This window comes from Lissotriton vulgaris, chromosome 9 (assembly GCF_964263255.1).
Source record: "Lissotriton vulgaris chromosome 9, aLisVul1.2, whole genome shotgun sequence".
Classification (NCBI taxonomy): domain Eukaryota; kingdom Metazoa; phylum Chordata; class Amphibia; order Caudata; family Salamandridae; genus Lissotriton; species Lissotriton vulgaris.
The window spans coordinates 421809066-421832861 of NC_141697.1; the positions used below are offsets into that span (position 1 = coordinate 421809066).

Genomic DNA, 23796 nt, shown 5'->3' on the forward strand with positions numbered 1-23796 from the left:
CATCACTGTGCACAAAGTCTATGTCGGAGGAGCAACTAGAAAATAATATTTTGAAGAGAACAAACTAAAACCAGTTCTGAAACCTTAGACAGTTGATCCCCATCCCATGTTTGGAAAATGAGGGAAAAAAGTGGGATTCAAACGTCCTCAATTTGTTACAGTTCCGAGGAAGGAAGTGCTCTTCAAAATAATCAAAGGACTGATGTGTGACCAGGGTTGATGTCTGCATGACAGTCAGTCTCTCAGAGGTGCTGGGTTGCAGGTTCTGCTGAAGGCTCTGTGGGTCTGCCTAGAGCCTGTAAACCTGTTTGCCTGCTGAGAAAGGGAAGGAGTGTGCCGGTCGCTACTGGAGTAGAGACTGTCTAGGAGAAGAAGCCCAGCGAGCTCCTAGTTTCAGGAATAAAAAGAGGAAGCAGATGACTAAAAGGGAGCAACTGGAGCAATCTGTGTGTGAAGGGGTCCATTGGTCTCCCTGAGCAGTTCTTGCAGTGAACTGCAACAAGTCTTTGAAGTTGGGTATCCTTCCTTGTTGACGTGGAAGCCCTGATCAGCTCTGAGGTCAACACTGCTGATGTCACTCACCTGCTGATGACTAGCTGCACCTGGTACATCCAATCATGTCTACACTAGGAGACTGCTGAAGTTGAGTAGTGCTGTGTGAGCCAGTAATGCTGATCTGACCTAGTGGTCAAGTTCCGAGTGAGGTCGCTGCTGTGGTCTTTGTATTACTAGAGTTGCCTCCACAGGAGTGGGACTGCTGAACGTCTGCCCTGCACCACCAGAGCTTCATCTACAAAAATACAGGTAACGACAAGGCCTTAATCTGAGTGGAATGAGAGACTGAGGGAATAGAAGAATTCTGCAGAGCTAACTTAAGACTTTCGCTAGCAGAGCTTGAATCGGTGAATGTGAACTGAACTGCTTTGCACGTCTAAACACTGCAGTACATTTGAGTGAAGTGCACCTGTGCTAATCCTTGTCTAAGCGTGTGCTAAACAACAGGGGTTAAAGACAATAAAAATCTCTGAACGTGGGGAGAGGTTCTTGAAGGGGTTGAGTGCCTTGCTGGATATCTCATCGAGGCGTACAGCCCTATAGCTGAGAACCCTAATTGTGCTGTGTAGTATTTTGTTTTGCTAAGCATTAAAGTACATTCTTTTAACTAAGAGATAAGCACTGGACTGTTTGTTGGTTTCCTGTTGAGCTCTGAACTCTTACTTCCTTACCACCTCACAAGAAGCCTTTGACTGGTCACACTGTACCCTGGGGAGTCGAGGGAGGAAACGGTGTACGTGGCCTAGTTGGCAGAGCCAACTATTACAGATTCCATGGCAACAAAGGCAAATGACCTCATCCATCACGGTGGGGCTCAGGAGGTGATGTCTGCCCTGTGGCCACCTCAACGCAGTCTGACACAGTCACTCTCAGACCAAGGCTCACTTCGCCTGGGTGCCACATTCCCTGTATTTGTAAACACTTATGGTGAATAATGTTTTCCCTACTTTATACCAATGGCCCTCCTGAAGAAGACCCATTTACTGTAGGTGTTGAAATGCATACATCCTTTTTTCTCTCCACGTTGGGCACTTATCTTGACAATTTACGCACCCTGGGATGTATTCTACGGTGTCCATTCCTTAATTTCATGCTACTTGCCTAAACTGTTCTCTCCAGATTTTACCTGCCTTACACTGTGTAGGAGGCGGACAATTTACACATGGGCAAAACACACAAATGCAATTAGAACATGGGCATATATTGCCCAACTTGGAATCCTGCTTCAGCGCAAACACGGTTTCTACTCGAAATGGACTTAGCCTTACAGTTGTAATCAGGACCTAAGGAAGATTAATTCCTAAGTAAGCAGTGGGAGAATGGGGTTTGCCTCATACACAAGTTGAAACTTGCCTATGTTGGTACTGTCCGTGCTCTTAAATGCTACCTTTAAATCCCAGTACATACACTGTGTTTTACCATTATCTCACTTGTTCTATACTAGATCGGATTGGAATATACATATAGGATGTATACCTATGTAAACTGCAGGTTTAAAAGTTTTACAATCTCCAAATGTGTGTAGAAATCTTGATGATTTTGCTTACATATACTTCCCTGTCTAGACAATTTAGATTTTCGTCAAGAAAAAAATTGAAAGGCTTTACTTGCAAGGTATTACAGTTTTGAAAGAATTGTAATTAATTGCAAAACACAAGTAGTCTGCAGCACATAACTTTAATCCCTTTTGTGATTTTTAAAAGGCAAAGTATGCTGGTACACGGATGGCTATTTCTAAGGTGTACAGGCCACAGACTTTCCTGAGAGTCTTCCCTCGTCAAGCAGTCCCTGAAATTCAGATCCTTTTAATTGATGATAAAAATGGGTCAGAAACTGGGTCTGTTGCAAAGCTTCTGGCCAGTGACATCATGGCCGATGTTGCCGATCACGGTAAGTGAATTAGTTATATAAGACTCCGGTGATTTTACAAATTTAGCGAGCGCTAATATTTCTTGATTATTCACACTCTGGTAACCTTATAAGACGGGTCCTGTGGCTGTGTCATGTATGTTTTCGATCTACACATAGAAATCACACAGGTCCCACCATCTCTCCTTAAAAGTCCTTGCAACAAAAGACAGGGATCTGGAGCCCGGAGCTTGTCTTGGCCCCTTTGCTGTGGAAATCACTTCCTCTTCTTCCAGCAGTAAGATTCCCAAATTCCATAGCTCTCTGAAAACCTGAAAACACATTAATCACTGCTGGAGCATCCTATGAAAAGGAATTCACAACCCTGGCTGTGTGAAATTGTCATCATACGGTTGGAAGTGACAAAGCAACCTCTGCCCAGGATTACAGCAGGCATTTACTTGCTTACTAAGTAGAGGTATTTACACAGGTAGTAGACATCAGTGGGTTTTACATACCAACTGACGTGAGGATGGGTGACAGTAGACCCCATTGGAACCTGCAAGAAGGTGCTATGAGGCATCCCTTAAGCTACCAGAACCATATCAGCCTAGAGACAAAAATAATATGCGGAAGAGAGATCCTAGTTCCTAATTTCTGTGCCTTTGAATTATTCTCAGGAAGAGGCCAAAGGTTTTAAGATGAGTGACAAGTACCTACCCAATGTCCCAAGCTGGTCTTGTTGCCCCATAGTATCTTCTTTTTTCAAGTTTCCCAGTTTCATAAGTGAGTATCTCATTCAGTTTGTCTTTTCATTACCAGACTGGTAACGATTGTTATGTTCTGAAAAATCAGCTACAGGCACCAGAATGTAAAGGGAAAATATGGATTGAGTGGAATGCTGACACATGGGAGTAAGCACCCAGGGGCACCCAGGAACCCACAAAAGGTCATTAGAGGAATGCTTGCAATTTGTCTAACCACTGGCAATTATTCTGTGTAGCATTCCAACCCATTGTTCTTTTGCTCACCATGCTACCTCAGTTTGGGCCCAGCCATATGCAAACAAGTCTAGACCCTTCTCTATTAGGAACAGTCTAGTCCGTACTGCCAGGCCAGGTGCTCCCGAACCAAAAAACAAGCAACCCAAGACCAGCTTAGCCCTGATTAGGGCTCATCAGTCAGGTGTATAGCTGGATCCAAACTGAGGTGGCATGGTTGGTAAAAGAACTTTGGGCTTATAATAGATGCTGGCATATATAGAAAAAAAGGTCCAAATCTTAATAGTCATGGGGACTTTAAGATGCCTGGCCAGCTCACATTCCTCTACCATTGACCTTTCATTTGCCAAAGATTCCTAACAGAGTTTAAAAACAACAGGGATCTCTTCCTTCTGTATCTTATCCCTTGTTGCACTCTGAGGATGAACCCGCTAAGGCATGTTACACTTCATACATGGCAACTTCTTACTTTTCTTACATTCTTCTCTAAATCATCTGTTTTTTTCCTCCTGCCACTTCTGCCTACATCCCCTCTTGATTTCTTCGTGCTTGGTTGTTTTAAGCTCTCGTCTAAGACTCCGGCACTCACTTCTGACTTTTGCTCCCCTTTCCCTCCAGGAACCTTGCAGCCAGCTTCCTTCCCAACTTTTGACGCCTTCCCCTTGTCCCTCTCCATATGGTCCCTGACCCCCATAGACTCCATCCTAAAAATCTTTGGTTGCTTCTGATCCCCACCACACCCCAAGAAGCCCACTACTCGGCCATACCTGCTCTAATTATGCCTTTTAGTGTCTTTCTACCTCTCAGTCCCAGACTTTGCCTTCGCTCTTGCTTTCTTGGCCTATTAATGCTGAAGTGTTTGCTTGTCCTGCACCGGAAAATATCCGCTTCAATGCATCTTTATCCACAATCTCCTATTCATAATACAATTAGTGGAGGCAAGCATGGATCTGGGGTGGTCTAAAATAGGAAAAATACACTTTCCTCTTGCTGCGTCTCTCCCACGTCATCTCCTTTCTGCGACGGGCTGAAGTCGTAGAACAGGAAGCACATCCAGGCTCCCCTGAGCGAATCACAACGCTGTAATGATTGTGATTGGTCTGAGGGCCGTAGTGCAGTGCTCAGACTGGGGGCCTGGGCCTGGGCCTGTTCCCCACCCAGCCTGGGTCGAGAACATGCTAAGTGCGCATGACTCTTTAGCCAGCCCTCTCGGACCGGCAAAAGCGCCATGTGAACTTCAGTGTGCCTACCACTCCTCTCCATGCCCTGCTCTGTGAGCAGAGGAGCCTCACCCTGCGCCACCCAGCCAAGACGCTGCAGCAGGAAACAATGAAATGATAATAACATCAAGTAATTATAATTTTATTTTCCCTTTCTTTCACTACGTCAAAGCAGTTGGGCAACCCTCCTCCGCCTTAGCGGAGGAGCCGCCACTGAATACAATTCCTCATCATCCTCGCATTCATCCATCTTGCCTATGTTGTGCACTACTCTACTAGTGGGTCTGTTCCCCATGCTCAACCATGTTAACATCTATAAATTCCGTACTGTTTGCAGGTCCAGCTGCCTGGGAGGCAGTCCCAAATCAATCCTTCACTTCAGGCCGGTGTTCACAAGCTGCCACCGGCTTCTTTCACTGGAATTGTGTGAACTTTACACATAAGGTCACCCAGCCAGGTAGGCTATTCTTAGTTGGAGGCCCCACCCGCTGCCTTTGGCTGTTCTCTTCTTTTTCTCCACCCTAGTCTTCATCAATCTATAGCCATCTCCCTACCTTTGCTACGCCTGCCCTCAGGTGATCCATGCACTTCTGCTCGCATACCTCCCCCATCTTTAGACACCTTTGGTACCTTAGCCCACTGTCTCCTCCACTCACATTAGACATATTCCCAACCCCACTGTTGGCAGCAGTCTTCTTACTGATGGCTACTTACATTACTGCCATCGCTTTCTGCAAAGTTATTACCACGGTAGCCAACCTTGCCCAGCCGCTGAATATCCGAGCCTAAGGAAGCACTTCGCCCACCCGTGTGGTCCCACCCAACTACTTCACCAGCCAAGCTGGCACCTAACTCGGTCATCTCCACTGCTACCTCAGGTACGATGCTTTTACCATTCTGCCCTATATTGCTGATTGGCACCTGCCTCCTCCAATACCACCTAACTGCAGGTGTAACCATTTTTACATCCCTCCTCATACTTACTTGAGTCCTGCTTTTCCCCCTCGATGGTGAACAAGCAAAAACTACCTCGGCTGCTCACTGCGAGGGCGCCTAATCCCCCACTCAAACCTGCCCTAACCCACCTGGTTTCAGAAGGTCCTTCCCATCTTCCTGCTGAAGCACCTTTAGCACTTCTACGACCTTATTTGACTGCTGCATATTGTTGGTATATGTTTCCGAAGGAAAGCCAAGCATAAGGAGGCAGCAAAACACGGCCAGTGACTGTGTGGCTTTAAAATAAAGATGTAGTGTGATACTGTTTCTGCCCATGCGCACTGCTTGTTACATAGAGTGCATGCACAGGCCTGCAATGTTGCTTCCAACCAGTCTCCCACTGCCTGTCCTAAGTAGCCAATGACGACAAAGCTTCAATTAACAATAACGAGTGGCTTGGAGGTTGGGTGGGTGAGGAAGCCCAGCACTCACACAGAGACCAGGGGGCGGCTATATCTGCCCCTACCCACCCCTGATTCTTTATCTCAGCACAGTTTGGCTCAAACAGATGCAACATTAAAATAGAGGGGTCCGACCATCCGAATCAAGAGCTAAGCCACTCAAACACATCCGTACATGAACTCACAGCATGATGGCAGAGAGGAGACATCTAGCATCTTGGCAAAAGGCCATGGGCCTTGAGCCCTTGCAGCGCCGCCTAGTGTCGTGTGAGATAATTCAGCATTCCATGCATCATGTCTGTGTTTTTCAATCATGTGAAGGCAGGTACACATCACCAAGAGTACAGGCTCTGTTTCCATCCTGTGTAGATGATCTGTAGTCCAGCAGAGTTTCAGTTCCTGTTAATGACTATTTGCTCAGGGCTACTGCTGTGTGCCCTGGATGTCCTCACAAAGTTTAGGGGAGCCGTATTTATCCCAAATTTATTGGTGAGGGCGGGAAGCGTGAGCCGCCTTTTTCAGAACTAGAAGTCATTCTCCATTGTGAGAGATGTTCATCTTCCTTTTATGTCTTCGTTTTCATGGGTATCGGGCACAGGATAGTCCGACCAGTCAGAACTGGTCAAGGGATTTTGTTGATCAAAGGCTAGTTAGAGCTCAGGTCACCACCTGCGGGCCAGAACCTCATGAAGAGAGGAGTGGGGTTTCACGCCAGTTGGCAAAAGCCTACTCTGGACAGGCAGGCGAGGTTCCCCAACCACAGGTGACTCCAGTTTCGGTGATGAAGTACCCAGGATGAAAGGAGCAGGGGCATATTTACTAGAAAATGTTGGGGTGCGGAGCTGTGCCAAATTTGGCAACCCTGCGCTCCAACATTTTCAAAACGCTGGGATGCGCTGTATTTACAACAATACAGCACACCCCTGCGTTTTCGCTAGCTCTGGCGCTAGAACTTGGCTGCCTGGAGCCAGCGCATGCACCCTTGCACCACAGTGTTGGTTCCGTTCTTTTTTTGCCGACCGGTCGTTTAAGGTGGCGATCCCACCCGGTCAGTCTATCTCTTATCCATTGGATCTGGGGGTCCCACAAGGTTCCTCGCTAAGTCCCACTCTATTCAATCTCTACGTGAGGCCGCTGGCTGCGGTCGTCAAGCACTGGGGCTTGACGATGGTATCATACGCAGACGATACGCAGCTGGCGGTCACGCTGAGTGGGGACTCTGATGGGGAGGCCCCCAGGTTCCGAGACGGACTACGGGCAGTGGCTAACTGGATGAATTCCAACTGTCTCCAGTTAAACGCCAAAAAGACCGATGTTATGGTGGTCGGAAAGCAGGCAGAGTTATGGGGTGACTTGTGGTGGCCTCCTGAATTGGGTGTGACCCCTTCTCCAGCAGCGGAAATAAAAAACTCAGGGGTTTGGCTTGATCCGACCCTTAGTTTCATCTGCCATACCAAGAAGGTGGCGGCCTCCTGCTACGGCATTATCAGAGGTTTAAGACCTATCATGAAATTCTTCGACGCACCCACCAGGCAACTAGTGGTTCAAGTGTCAGTGTTGTCCCGGCTGGATTACGCTAGCTCGCTCTTGGCGGGGATTAATCAGTCGGAGCTCACCCGGCTGCAGCGAGTTCAAAATGCTGCAGCCAGAGTGGTGATAGGTCTGCCAAGGCGGTGCTCGGTTTCTAATACGCTGCGCTCTCTTCACTGGCTCCCTGTGAACCAGAGGATCAACTTCAAGGTTTTATGCCTTGCCTTTAAAATTCTCAAGGGTTCAGCCCCCCAAATTGTTGAGAATTTGGTGGTACCATATGTACCCTCACGAACCCTCAGATCTCTGGGCCAAAACCTTGCAGCTGTTCCACGCTTCAGGTTGAGTAGAGCCGGTGGCCGCTCCTTTCGGGTGTTAGCGGCGAAATGGTGGAATTCTCTTCCCCTTCACATTCGGGCTCTGGAAGACCTGCTGCAATTTAGACGTGCCATTAAAACCATCTTATTCGTCTAGCCCTGATCTTTTGCATCCTGCTGTTCCCTCTTTCTGGTTTTATCTATGTTGTGTTTTGTGTACCTTGTTAAGCGCCAGGACGTCCCTTTGCTGGGGCAGCTGCGCGCGGTATAAGTTTGAATAACATAACATAACATAACATAACATAACAGTGCCTGGGTGCCTGCCTTACAGGGAATGATTGTTTATGTGCAGGAGGGTGTCCCTTCCTACACATAAACAATCAATAATGGCTATTTGTTCCTTTTATGTGTGCTACATTCTGCAGCACACATAGAGGTAGCAGCTCATAATTATTTAATGATTGTTTATGTGCAGGAAGGAACACCCTCCTGCACATAAACAATCATTAATGGCGTGTTGCTCTTTCTATGTGTGCTGCAGAATGCAGCACACATTGAAAAAGCAAAAACAAGGAGAAATAAAAGCATTTCTCCTCGTGCGCCATACTCTTGCATGACGTTAGTTTTTGGCTCTACCACAGTTTTACACTTCCTTGTAAATATGGGGCAGGGTCAAAAAGCAATGGGTGTTGCTGTGGAATACCCACAAAAACACCCATTGCATGCCCCATTACCACAGAGGACTGCAACAGAAAGGGACATATTTACAAGGTGGCATTAAGCCATGCTAAGTGGCTTAGCGCCACCTTGGAAATATTGAAAATGGCGTGCCAAAAAAAGGGACGCTCCGGTGGCGATAGGGGCTTGTAAATATGCACCACAGGTTTTAACTCCACTAAAGGACAAAGACACATTTTCAGAAGGGGTGGGTGGGAAAAAAGGAGGAACGTTAGGTGTGAGGGAGTTAATCTGAAGTTCTGTTGATGCAATTTTGGATTATATATATTTGTCTTCAACAAACTTGAAGATCCAGAGGTGATATTGAAATATAACTGTAACGGGGAATCTTCCTTTAGATTGTTCAATCCATCACTTTTGCAGAACGTTTGAAATCTAATAGTTGCTGAAGGTACAGGGATTTCTGGGCATTTGAACACATAAACAACAAGGAGTTAGAGCCTGAGTGTGCTTGAGCTTTCCTTAAGGTCACCTTCAATCGATAGGTTACATTCCCTCGCTTTAGAGTAGATTTCAAACAGTCGTACAGTTTCCTGTCCCCGGAAGTTATCTGACAAGAGCCCATTCCATAGTATATGGGCTTTGTTTTTTGTTGTTTGGAAACAGGGTACTCCGTAACTTGGCAGATGTCTGCAGCATTTGGAGCATGCCATTTACTCTGATGTACTTGTAATACAGCCTGCTGCGTTTTGTAGGGAGTATACAGTCCGGGAAACTCTAAATAAGGGCCTATGCCATGTTTTATTAGCCATCACAGCTTCACTGATTGGTACACAGAGTCGCCAGTCCTCCAGTGCGTGGCACATGTTCTGGCTGCAGTTGTGCCAAATTACACATTCAGCCACCTTTAGAACTATATAGGCGTCTCATCGGAATATCTACATATGGAGATGAGGGAGGAGTAACAAAATTCCCACAGATGTAAATTAGCAGTAGTAAACTAATGTATGCCCTTTTTATGTTGTTTACAATACTCAGGTCCATCGTTTGGGATTCTGAAGGCAACAATGCAGTCAGCCACTGGGAGCAATGCCAGTGGTCATGGAGGGGACACGGCTGCTTCCTGGTCTACGGCAGTCTCAGTTGTTGCTGTTCTGATTGTGATCGTGTTGACCGGCGTACTTCTGCTCCTTTACAGGAAGCGCAGTCTGAGGTAAGAGGAGGCACCTAAACACTCAGACCTTTATTTATGAAAGGATCCACTGGGACTGGCTAGATGTACCGTAGTTCAGTACTGTGCACGCCAGTCTTTAAAAAGTTTAATAACTTGATGCATTTTGCGTTGCGACAGCACATGTGGAAAATATTACTTGCCAAAGGGCCAGATGTACAACCCACCAATTTGCGAGTCTCAAATTTGGATGCACAACAGTCTGAGACACTGTTTGCGATTCCCAATGGGGTCGCAAATTGCATGCCTCATGCATATTGATGAGGCTGTGGCAATTCGGGACCCCATTGGCAATGGCTGGCACTCCCAGGGATGGCGGCCTGCTGGGGTCAGCAGACCACCATGTCTGGGACTGCTTTTAAACAAAGCAGGTATTTTTGTTAAATGCAGCACGTTTTCCTTAAAGGAAAACAGGATGCATTTAAAAAATAAAAAATGAAACTTTCCAGTTAAATTTTTTAAGAGCAGGCAGTTCTCCCTGGGACCACTGCCTGCCCTTAAAAATATATTTTCAGAGCCGCTCAGAAAGGGGAAGGATTCCGATAAGGACCCATTCCCATTTACGAGTAGTTTAACACCCTTCTGTGAAGGGTGGTAAACTTCAACTATTTACGACCGCTGTTGCGGTTGCAAAACAGTCATACATAGCTTCAGGAGTCGATATTAGGAAGGGACGCCCTTGGAACGCCCCTTCCTAATAGCGAGTCGCTAAACTTATTTTGCACATCGCAAAAAAGTATTAGTACATGGGCCACACGTTTTTTGCAGATGCAAACAGGTCTAAAACCCATTTGCGCCAGCAAAAAACGTTAGTACATCTGGCCCTAATGTTTTACTGATTTCACCTTCTGTGTGGAGGGGAGGGTCACAACTTGTATTTAATGAATTCTCAATATATAACTGTAGCAGTTGCAATGTAAAGGACAAGAATTTTTCAATCATACAAGTATAACACATTTATTTCAGCAATGGCCCGTGCAGGTAAGAGAGCTGGGGCCAGGTGGGGGAATGATTTCGAGAGACGACGACAAGGGAAAATTAATTATTTAATTAATTTTCCCTCGTGGTCGTCTGTTGAATCCTTCCCCAACACGGCTCACCGCTCTTACCTGCACAGGCAGCTCCTTGTTTATTTAAGTAGTAGCACACAGAAAGGCAACCACCCCACTGCCTGATTATCCCTACCATACCAAAAACTCTTACCCTGCAATACTCATGAGTACACAGTCCCACACAATTCACCCTTCATTACAAGCCCTCTACAGAAGATAAACTGTCAACATAAATCCAACGTTTGAAACAATTCAAAGTACAGCCAAGCCATTTTGTGGAATAATGAATCTTCTCACTTCTAATATAACAGGATCTGCAGTCAGAACTCATAGTGTCTAGGGCAACAGTTTGTACCTTTATACATCTGAATATTTGATCCAGTGTTTGTAGGAATTGCAGAATGCGGTAGCCTGGCTTTGTTCCAGCACTTGAGCATGACACTTACTTCAGGCAGCAGGACTATTGGCCATCAGTCGGCAAATTCAGATTACATTTCTTCCTACCATGCATTAACCACAGCACAACTTGGTCCCCACGTTCTGGTTGCTAAATTTATGCCTCACATTCCTATGTCTAACTTGAGATTAGTCACTGAACTCCGATGTACTAGTGGTACATAGAGACATCTTTGTGGTGATTTCTGTTCTTTGGAACTTTTTGCTGCATAATCTTTCATCAGTGTATTTTTGCACCCCTGTTCCAGCACTAGTTGCACTTTTCTAAATGTTCATCATGGCATTATAATGAGATGATCCTCACCCAAATTATGTGCCCCCAAGGCGAGGTTGTTGAGAACTTGAAGGGCAATGGTCTCAAAAAGAATGCCCTCTGGAAGATGTCTTAATGTTTTAAGAATGGGCTCTTTGGGAGCAGTAGAAGCTTAGGAAACTCAACTCAAGGCTTTAATTAAAGTAAAAGAGAACTGCATGCTTTGCCTGATGTACTTGCAGTGCAATGAAAGGTGACTTGGACTGTGGTGTGTACCTTAGGAATAGACAAACTGTAACAGCAGAGACAGAAAAACCAATGGAGTTACATTCGCATTGCTGGTGAAGCATTATTTATTACATCAGAAACTTCGGAGCTGTTAAAAGGAGGTATTTATCGCCAGCTAGTACTCTCGTTCTAAGCAAAGTGATTTTCAACGCAATGTAAACATCCATGGTATGCTCTAATGAGTTACTAGAGAACTTTACACACCTTTAAAAATAAAATAACATTGAGGTGGCAGATAGTATCAACTCATTTACAAACCTACTGCATAACAAATGTTGGTAGCAAGTGCTAGAAACACTGGACTCAGAGATTCAACAGGAAAAAATCGAGAAGTATTTAAATCAAAAATCACCATTAAGATTAGAGGAAGAGGACCAAGATAGTCTGGATAAAACACCATACTGGGAGAAAATTCTTCTCTCTATGAATAGCCTAGCTTTAGTAAAAGCAGCGGGTATGGATGGAATCCCAACAGAGTTTTATGTCAAATTTTCCTCACAATTTAAAGGAATAATGCAGGATCTATTTGTTCATATCTTCCAGGGGGGGTGACCCCCGGGCTCATGGTCTTTAGGTAAGATCGTGGTCTTCCTAAAAAAAAAACAAAGACCCCACAGAACTTGGGTCTTATCGCCCTATCACGTTGATAAATGGGGACTCTAACATTTATTCTAAATTATTAGCTAGCCATTTGGCACCGATTGTATACAAAATTGTATCTGTCCGCTAACACGGGTTCATCCCAGGGTGATCTACAACCGATCATGTCCAAAAGGTGATCTCACTGTTCGACTTTGCAGATGCTGCCGGAGACCCTTTGGCACTTATGCCACTGGACGCCGAAAAGGCCTTCAATAGGGTCTCCTGGAAATATCTTTGGACTGCAATGTCAAGCAGTGGGATCAGGGTATGATCTATCAAAGCAGTGCTTCGGCCGTGGTAATGGTAAATGGGTCAGTGTCCGAAAAATTAGTCATCACTAGAGGGACAAGACAGGGGTGCCCATGTTCCCCTCTTCTATTTGCGGTATATATTGACCCTTTTATCCGCAGACTGGAAAACCACATGTTAATACCACCAATATGGGCACGAGATCTCTCTACAAAAACGTTAGCTTATGCGGATTATATTTCCCTAGTCACTAGTGATCCTATTAATGCGATAAAAGTAATAGAATAGGAGGCTAAAACCTTTGGAGAGGTATCCGGATATAAATTGAACCAAGGGAAAGCAAGTGCTAGAAACACAAACTGTGCCAAAACTACAAGATTTTACTTTTGTTTAAGCAGGCATGCATCAGGAATAATTAATGAGGACACTCAATTGAGATAATATAGAGTAGGACACCTACTAGCAATGACGTGTAGGTTAAATCTCCAGACCTGAAAACAGTGGGGCATATCTACAAGAGGATTGCACCACCGAAATGTCACTTTCTACGATGTTCTGATGGCGCAATGCCCTGCACAATATTTACAAAGTGACGTTTGCTTGGCTTTGCTTCGCGCCGCTTTGTAAATAAAGTACCCTATCATGTAGTTTTCTACATGAAAGGGGAGTGCAACGGGTGTTGCTGTGGGCGTTCCACTACAACACCCAATGCTGTTTGACACTGCCCCAAATTTATAAGGATCTGCAAATCTGAGGCAGCGCCAAAACCTAACCCTATGCAAAAGTAGGCGTTAGATTGGAGCAACAAGGAGAAATACTTTAATTTCTACTCATTTTTACTTTTTCCATGTGTGCTACATTCTGCATCACACTTAGAAAGAGCAAAACGCCTCTAATGATTGTTTTTGTACAGGAAAGGAAACCTTCCCGCACATAAACAATCATTCACTAAGGCGCAAGGGTGTCTGTATTTGCGCTAGGCAGCTATTTTTAGCACCAGCGTAAGGGAAAACACAGGTGTGCGCCACATCCCTATGTTTTTGAAATGACACAGCGAGGCTCTTTGACTGAATCCCTGCACCCAGACGGATCAGCAGCCCCCCCCCCCCCACCCCCCCCCCCCCCACCCCCCCCCCCCCCCCCCACAACCCCACACGACCCCACCCCCACCAGCACCTTCAGACCCCTACGGGTGAGTAGCCATGCTTTACAGACCCCTGATTGATTGATTATAGTACTTTTTTTGCTACTCTTCGTTCATTTGAAAGTTGTAGGTCTGACAGAAGAATGGAAAGGAGAGAAGGAACGAGGATTTAGTCTTGAGAATGGAATGATGTTCCCCAAAAAGGAAATATAGAGGGCACCCAAACCAATCCACCTGGTTGGCAGGAAGTAAGCAGCAGAGGAAGATTGGCCGCAAGAGAAGGCAGGCATAAACAGGAAAAGGTGTCAGATAGTGTGTAGATTTGGGGCTGATGGCATTAAGAATGATAGACTGTTACAAAAATGCCAAAACAAGTTAGAGAGAAGCAGGTGCCCTTGTCCTCAAACTGACGAATATAAGCTAATAGACACAGACAAAACATATAGGCACACATACATTGCCACACAAAACAGATGAATTCAGACAGCACATAAGAAGGCACACAGAGAAGGGCGGGTAAGGAATAAAGAGAACGACATAAGGACAGATGTATGGATGTAGGTTTCATGTTTTCGTAATATAATGGGTAAAAAAAAACTGTTTCTCAATTTCTTTGCCTGCAGTATTGCTGCAGGCTCCATGGCTCTGTGTCTGTTGGCGCTGCCCAATACTTTCAGCTGATACCAGAACACCGATGTAGGTGGTAGTGACTGCAGAACTGTTAGCGCTGTCAAGCCTACACAGATTACTAGGCATGTGCTGACCTTGACATCCAACGACATGCTGCCTTATTGCGTAAAAGGGATACCGATCTCATGTGTTGCAAAAACGGCCCTGTAACAAAAACGGCCCCAGGGGCCCAAAACCGGTCCCCACCCATCCGGCGCACCAGGGGATTGCCCTGTGCCCGCTATGGCCAGTCCGGCCCTGCCCGACATTGGGGTGCAGGCTCCGCCAGAGCAGATTAGGTCATAAAAACCATCAAAAAGTAAGCTAAGTGAGAGACTGACAGCTCATAGCTTACAAAAGGGGAGGGGGGGCTTTGGCATCTCTCAAAGTTTGAATTAAAATCAACACTAGCCCTCCTACTTTACTCTGAGGTGCTACTGTTCAGGCCGGAAGAGACATTTGTTAGCCTTATGGATTGTCTCTATCCTTGGATCCTACAAAAAAGTTCAGAGCGAACCCTATCGGGTTGATCCATGGTGGACACTGCTTCATTGGTGAGAGGCTGCACCCTGCTTTTAATGTTCCCCTTTTACTTTTGCCCCGTTACAAGACGGCTTATGCCTTTATAAATTAGGCGATTCAGAAAATGGGGTGGTGATGAACAGAGTGTCTGAATTAAGCAGACCACTCTTACCCAGTCTAAAGATCAGGGCTTGATCCATCACCGTTATTTATCTCACTGCCCCATCCCAGCTCAGAACCTGGCTATATGCAAATCAGTCTGTCCCTGGCCCAGTGCATCATGGGAACAGGGCAGACTAAACTACCAAGCCACTTCTTCACCAGAAAGGAGACAAGCTACCGGGGACCGGTTTCTGGCATTTCAGCCGTCTTCGGCCCGGCTTGCTTGAATCCTGATGGAGCAGTGAGAAAGGAACTCATGTCTGAGTATACCCTGCCACACCTATAGTGGCCAAAAACGATTCAGAAAATGGGGTGGTGATGAACAGAGTGTCTGAATTAAGCAGACCACTCTTACCCAGTCCAAAGATCAGGGCTTGATCCATCACCGTTATTTATCTCACTGCCCCATCCCAGCTCAGAACCTGGCTATATGCAAATCAAGTTTGTCCCTGGCCCAGTGCATCATGGGAACAGGGCAGACTAAACTACCAAGCCATTTCTTCACCAGAAAGGAGACAAGCTACCGGGGACCGGTTTCTGGCATTTCAGCCGTCTTCGGCCGGCTTGCTTGAATCCTGATGGAGCAGTGAGAAAGGGACTCATGTCTGAGTATACCCTGCCACACCTATAGTGGCCAAAAACGATTCAGAAAATGGGGTGGTGATGAACAGAGTGTCTGAATTAAGCAGACCACTCTTACCCAGTCCAAAGATCAGGGCTTGATCCATCACCGTTATTTATCTCACTGCCCCATCCCAGCTCAGAACCTGGCTATATGCAAATCAGTCTGTCCCTGGCCCAGTGCATCATGGGAACAGGGCAGACTAAACTACCAAGCCACTTCTTCACCAGAAAGGAGACAAGCTACCGGGGACCGGTTTCTGGCATTTCAGCCGTCTTCGGCCCAGCGTGGAAGGGTATACTCTGTTCATCACCACCCCCTTTTCTGAATCATTTATAAATTAGGCATCCTAAATTATTCATTACTCCTCTCATTAAATCAGCAATGGGTTGCATGGGTGACTGTGTTGCACTTGCATGCCTCTGCAAGCAAGAAGTTTATCTTGTCAATCATGCCCTATTGATGAATTGAGGGTGGTAAGGTCCTGTAAGCCGTATGTGCGTGCAATGAAAACACAGTCCTACATGTATTAGCTACAGCCACGCCTGGAGTACCAACAGCACCTTGAGTGCTATACATTTTACACTCTTGTCTAATACGCTTGTGATGGTGCTCTAGCTCAACTCTAGATAGATACACATTTGCAACGACCAGTTTTCTGAACCCTTGAAAGCTATTGTCAAGACTAACATAGTATCAAGAACTGTTCCAGCATATGCCACTCTTTTGCTGTTGAACTGATTTATTGCTGTATTATACTAAGTAAAACTCTCTTGCTTTGCACTTTGCTAAAATATGGAGGCTTTGGTAAACTGTTGCTGCATGTCCTTAACCTTAAACAAAGTCTCTACTCGCAGGTTTCAAACCTGGCGTTGGCCCCGATTCTGGAAGACAGCTTCTCATGATCTGGAACATATCTCAGGCCGAACAGATAAAGGATTTGACAACCCTATCTTTGATGTAGAGACGCATGCAACCCAGGTATGTATTACTGTATATATACCATCGGAAGTGTTGCACAGTGTTTGAAAACCTGTTAACATTTATGACTGATCTTTGCAATATCAGAGAAATACATGGCCACTGCATTTGCAAAATAAACATGTCTGGTCATAACAGCTCTATTAACATACATGAAGATGACAGAAGAGGAAATGATACGTCACCATTCTTACAAAACGTACCGAGAAGTGAAATTAAGACTTTGTGTTCACGTTTGCAGGGGGAATATACAGCAGTGGCACTAAAAATGAATATGGCTGGTTAAAGACAAGGCTCACACATGCCCTTCCTGGCGAGAGACACTCCCACTCTGGGGTTACGAGATGTGTGTTTCACATGGCAATTAATCTCTGTGTCAAACACTGCAGAAAACACATGTAGGAACCAGCACAGAAACACAGATTCCCACATGTTATTAATGGAATCCCAAAAACAACATGTAATCCCCATTATTGTCCCAACCATGGAATTATTGGGACTCCTAATAACTGTAATTCTGGGGTGAGGAAATAACGAGGATTTTAACTGGTCAGTCATAAGGCAGGGTTGAGTCTGTTTTGGTCTACTCCGCGTGGTCTGATTCTTTTCGAGGCTGTTGGAGACTGTTTTACAGGACCTCTTATTATGGACAATTTTCCACCAGCCACTCTTAGACAATGGTCATGATCCACAGACTCTTTAAGCTTCACACATTCATAAAATTAACTGTGACAGAAGGAGGGAACAATCGTGTCGGATACAGTCTACAAATATGAAACCGTCTGCTGCTAGCACAGCAGCAATATTTATACCATGATTATTTCAAAATATCTTTGAAAATGTGACTTCTCAAAAAGATATTTCTCCATTTCACATCTAAAATGACTTGAATAAGCTCATCTTGCAGAGAAGGGTTTCTTCTTATCTAACACCTCTGATATATTCACTCGCTCATTGGTCACTATTTTGACTGCAAACTCCCAGAGGCTTTGCCTTGGTCGAGCTGGGGAATTCTTTATACAAAAATCTTAACTTCAAAAGTAAAAACTGTAATAATAGAGACTAACAAAATGTGTATGGCAGAGATATCGACCAGAGAGCATCGACTTACAAAAAAGTTGATATGATAAATGTTCTCAAGCCCCAAACTAAATTCACACTTTGTTCAAACGTAGTCCTAGCATATATGGGTGCCAGTGCATGACAGTTAGATTAGTAACATCAATCTTGCCCAGCTTGGCCCCGGAGAAGGGGTGATACAAGGCATATTTGTAGGATGTCCATATGAGATATGTTTACTTATAAGAGACTAAAAGACAGTGAAATTCATAATCAGCAGTTATGGTAAAAATACGTTGTGTTGCACAACCTCTCATGGACTGGACGTCCAACGGAAACACTCTCAAACGAAGAAAAGAGAAATAGAACTAATTTTTCAATAGCAGAACAAACTTATATTGAAGCTGTGGAACTTTGTTTTCTGGGCAGCGTTTTAGAGTGTAGAGTGTAAGTTCACACATTGGGGAAAAAAAAGGGTCTAGTCGGCACCAGGTGTTAAACCGACCAGTTCCATGTCATTATGTTTTGTTGGAAGCTATTGCATGCCAATCATTTTTTAGGTCCATTGGTCTGATTCACAAAGGAATGTAAGAGAGTGTGTTTGTGAATGAACCCCAACACATCTAAAAAGAACAAAATGGGAATATTCGGGTCATATTCATATACAATTATTAGTACAAATATAAAAGACTGTGCTCTCTTTGCTCTTTTACTAGTAGGGAGTTGTCTGTTTCTTGGCTGATTCAGAAAGGAATTAAAGAGTACTCAGAGTGCTTATGTCGCACTACTTCCAGATCTCATAAATCCTTTGGTGAATCGCCCCCTCTATTTTTTACTTTATATGTATTCACCAAGTAGTCCATGGAAAGGGTGCAAGCATATACGGGCTGTGTGATGTGATGGAAGGTACTGAATCACAAATGTGGAGCCAAGGCACTGATTGCTTTGTTAACAGCATTATTCATTAAAATAAATAAGAACCAGGGGCCTTATTTATGAGGCCTTGCGTCAGTTTTGCGCCGCCGGTGCGTCGCTTTTTGTGACGACCAGCAGTGTAAAAAATGCGCCTCGTTGCGCCATATTTAAAAAGAGACGCCTCTAGGTAGATGCGTCACTTTTTAAACCCCTGCGCCACATTATACCTGCGTCAGGTATAATGTATGCAGAGGGGGCGTTCCCCCGCAAAAAGCCTCGTAATAGTGACGCAGTGAAATCTATGAGATTTCACTGCGTCACTTTTAGGACGCTGTTGCGTCAAAATCTTGCGCCTGCCTCACAGCAGGCGTAAGACTGACACAAGCCCTTTCACATGGGGCTTTCCCCATGTGAAAGGACGCATTGCTGGAGTTGCGTCACTTTTGTGACACACTCCAGCAATGCTTCACTTTTGCGCTTACAGATACGTCAGAAATACTGACGTATCTGTAACTCCTTGCGACATGATGCGTCATACATTAAATATGACGCATCAGGAATGTCGTAAGGAGTGCCCAGTGAAAAGTGACGCATCGCTGTTTTCACGCAGCGATGCGTCACTTTTCATAAATGAGGCCCCAGGGGCTTATTACACAGTCTCTGTGCAGTCCCAAGAGAATTTCTACAGCAGCCTTTAGCATGTGCACATAGGAGCAAAGCTGGTGAAGGAACCAAAAAGCCCATGCACTGGTAGTGCAGTTAAGCATAAAGCTTCTTAAAGCATCTTCCTGTGGAAGAGGTCAAACATAATTTTTTCCACAATGTAAAATGAAGTTCTGTTAATTCATTTGAATTAGAAAAAGGAAAAAGTAATGTTTGGAATGCTTGAATTAATCTCAGCCACTGGTTATTTCTTGGGTGGCATTCCAGTCCACCATTTTTTGCCCACTCCAGACAGAGACCAGCTATATGCAAATCAGCTGTGGTCTTGCTCGAATAGGGCAAGTCCATCCTGAACTGCCAGGCCAGGTACATTTCTGGATAGGAACACAAGCGGTGTTTGCCTTTTCACGCCTCATCAGTGAGGGGCAGCTTGATTCCTATGCACAGCGAGCACAGGACCCGAATCATATTTGCACTTTTAGTGTCTCACTTAGAAAAAGAGAAGAGCGATGTGTGGGATGCTTGTATTAATCTCAGCCTTTGGTGATTAGTCAGCGAAAAGTACACCACACAGATCATAGCACATGCAGCGTTTTTTCACCCAGTTCAGAGTGAAGGTTCCTTTCAATGCCATGTTTGCTTTTGGAAACATTAATTTATATTATTTTTTCTCTCTGTAGGATCCGCAAGGCCTGTACTCTGGTGAAGAGGCGCTGAAGGGAATTCCTCTTACACAGGCCGGAATGTTTTTTGTAAACCCTCTGTATGATGAAAATGACAGCACTGCATGACACAGCTAGCTCATTTATAATGCCCATTTGAAATAAGAAAAGACATTCTAAATTTAAATTTTGAAAATGAACTGATCTGAACAGTATGCTGCAAGTATCTAAGTTCATGGATCTCCTGGCCTAAAAATGTAGTATAGTAACTTAAAAGATCCAATTTTTGACTTATGGAGACTATTTCTGACTTGTAGAGCATTTATAATTGATAGTGCTGGCCTCCATACCATGCGAGACATCTTACCAGATGGACACGTCCTGACGCATGCTGGCGACAGTCGCTTTCAAAACAACTTATACATGGTTCCTCTCCTGCTTCATTGACTACGTAACACACTGCTCTCCCTTATATCTTCCTACCACTTGGCACCTGATCGCTTTACCCCACTGACACTTGTTGTTTAGGACGCTGATGGAGACCGCCTGGTTTGCATCACCATGAATCCGAACACCACAGCTCGAGTTGGAGAGGCGTGGGCTGCGGACCTGGGCCCCCCTCTTACAGACAGGGTGTGGTCTTATTGCTGCTCACAGACCCAACGCAAATCAGTCAACCGTAGACATAAACTGCTACCATTTAAATTCCTCACCTGGCATATCTTTCCCCTTGAGACTTGCATCATTTGATACCACACGCTCTGACCAGTGCCCCAAATGCTCTCCGGAATGCAGACAGCACACCTGACATGGACATGCCCCCGGATTGGTCTTTACTGGCCCTCCATCTTCTTCCATATCTCTTCCGTGACTGAGGTAGCAGTTGCGCCGGAACCCCTTTTGGCACTTTTAGGATACACCAGCAATGTCCCTAAGTCTGCTCTCCGGCTCAGGTCAATGGCGCTTCTGCTTGTCAAGTGCGACATTGCAATTCATTTGGGCAGCAGCTGAGTCCCTTCTGCCACGACATGGCTCACCAGTAAGACCCATTGCGGCAACGTCAGTGGGGACTATGCAAAGCTACAGCCACTCACATCTCGGCCAAAACATTTTTGCCAGCCCTTTAGGGACTATCTCCCCACACTAGACCCTGACACTCCGGATTGATCAATGTTATTTCCCTAAACAGCTCACCAACCTATCCCTTTCATACCATGTCATGTTAGCTTACCCCCCCCCCCCCCACTTGAGATATAGCAGTATTCTTTCATCTCAATTCCTTAAATGAATGTACCTATGTTTGTTATACCCCTAACTGTCTCATATTTTTGACGGCGTGTCATACCTCTGACTCACGCCTGCTGTACCGCTGCATGATGTGCTTTACTTGATGTTATGTTGTGGCTTTTCGTGTATTAAAAATTCAATAAAGACATAAGAAAAAAATTGATAGTGCTGCCTATAAAGTCTGGCTTTATTGTATGTGTGTGCCCGCGCACCTTGTGTTTAGGTGTTGGGTTGAGGGAATTACAAGCACAATTTTTGTTTTGTTTCTTTGCAGAAGTTTCCCACCGCTTATCAATCTCTTGCATGAATGACTTGACTCCCATTCATAATATCTGTAATCAGCCGCAGGCACAGAGCTCCAGGAGCCAAAAATATAATCATAAAATGGCACCTTTGGAAGAAAGAGATGATTCCCATTGATTCTCATGCCTAAACTTGTAATGCCCCACTTACACAGCTCCATAAAACACACCTCCATATCTAGCATTAGCACACATGGGAACTTCGAGATGTTAGCATAAGACCAATTGACGGCTACATTATCCGAAAGGAAGCATCAAAGCATCATTGATTTATGAAAACGCACCTGTACAGAGCATGCAGGCAATAAGTCAGAATCACGGAAAATTGACATATCCCACACACTACACATACTAACACTGAAGCTCACAGACACAGCTCAAGCTGCAAAATGTACGAGACATACACAAATATCACACAAACGAAAAACAGGAAAAGAAGGGATATGTGTGCTACACGGTCCAGTGTGACAAAAAATGCAAAATGCATTCAGCACACAACGTCGACAGCAAATACAGGGAATTTAGAACATGTTAAATAACTCAACATATATAATGTGTCCTGATGTAGTGTAGTGAAACACCCGTCAAATCCTGAACTGTGTCTCCACTGCTCAGCTTTATACGTGCCGCACAGCATTATTCAATGTATCCCTTCTCGTATCTGCAGAATCATTATCACGTTAGTCTTTTTATTCATAAATCTAACTGTGTTACTTTATTTTTATAGCTCAAAACCAATGACATCATGACATTTGAAAAGTTTGCCAAGTTGCCCAAAGCATTTAAGGGGTCGCCCTCCTTCAAGGGGGCATATATTCATGGGCATGAATGTATACCTACAATTCATGAAACAGAAAATGACCTCAACTCGTGGTGTGCTACATCCAATCGTAAAGTTGAAAAGCATAATAAAAAACGCTGACAAAGCAAATAGGTTAGATCAGAATTTTGGCTTTGTCAATGCTTGTTTTGTTATGGTTTTTATGTAGCTTTGTTATTGGAAAGCTCCCGGCCCCCTCAAAAATATTTTAAAAAAACATTGGCTAACAGCAAAAATTATTTTTGGCCTCAAAAAGCACACAAGGCTAGAGACGCCCTTGGCACTGTAGAGAACTACTTCGTTCATGATGGCTTAATGTATCTGATTGTTCAGCCATTTAAAGAATCCTTGCAATTTCACAGTCTCTCTTTCTCTGTTTCTCTCTAATCTGCGCTGGTGCACTTAAGTCTGCTTGGCGCCAACGCACACACCTGTACACCATATCGCTCCTTTGTGCTGCTTGAGTCTATTCTCCAGCACTCATCAGGATTTGCGTTGGAAAGTAAAACTCATTACAACACTTTGCACATGGTTTGCGTCACTTTTATAATGCTGACACAATGCAAAGTGTTGGTAAACGCCCCTCCTGTGTCTTTCTTTCTTATCCTTCATATTTTTCTTGTTCTTTCACTCACTTCTAATTTCTCTTTGTAAGAAAATGGATTATTGTTTGGGATGGACAACTGCCCACTCTACTGAATAGTTACAACCTTTGTCAGGGTGAACGCTAAAAGTCACTAAATTGACCTGAACTCCTCCCCTTGATAGCTATGGCACAGACCAGACTATCTTAGAGCAATATGTAAAGTATGTATGCAGCACCAAAACAGTAGAGCAAAACATAATAACAAAAACCCATAGAAATGACACAAATCGAATAAGGGCAACCAAAGATACACATTTTTTACGTTTTTATTAGAAATAGCATCAAAAAGCACAAAGCGCCAATAATAATCAGTGGTTGCAGTAGACTGGTAATTAGGCGCAACTTGAGGCTGACAGCGATGGAGCACGGGTCAGGTACATCAACCATCTCTGTCCTGGTCAAAGACTTTACCTTCTGACTTAGGGCCTTATTATGAGTTTGATGGTCTTCCTGTAGGTCCCAGGAAGACCACCAAGCCTTTGGTGAACGCACCCTCCAGCTTCAGAGTTGAATCCAGGAGAGGCGGGTGATGCAGTGGCGGTGTCACGGCAGTGGGTATGTTAGGCTCATAGGAGAGCCTAAACAGCATACCGCCACCTGACAGTTCCTATAGCATGTTTGTGCA

The 23796-nt window shown here is 44.7% G+C and overlaps 1 protein-coding gene across 1 annotated transcript in view; it reads left to right on the plus strand.

The window, feature by feature from the left end:
- Positions 1-21562, plus strand: part of AMN (amnion associated transmembrane protein) — a 146790-nt gene extending 125228 nt beyond the window's left edge. Inside the window, exons 9-12 of the mRNA XM_086937840.1 lie at positions 2259-2445; positions 9585-9759; positions 16694-16817; positions 20135-21562. Coding sequence (XP_086793966.1) covers positions 2259-2445; positions 9585-9759; positions 16694-16817; positions 20135-20245 — 597 coding nt within the window. The 3' untranslated portion in view covers positions 20246-21562. The remainder of the gene's footprint in view (positions 1-2258; positions 2446-9584; positions 9760-16693; positions 16818-20134) is intronic.
- Positions 21563-23796: the final 2234 nt, after the last annotated feature.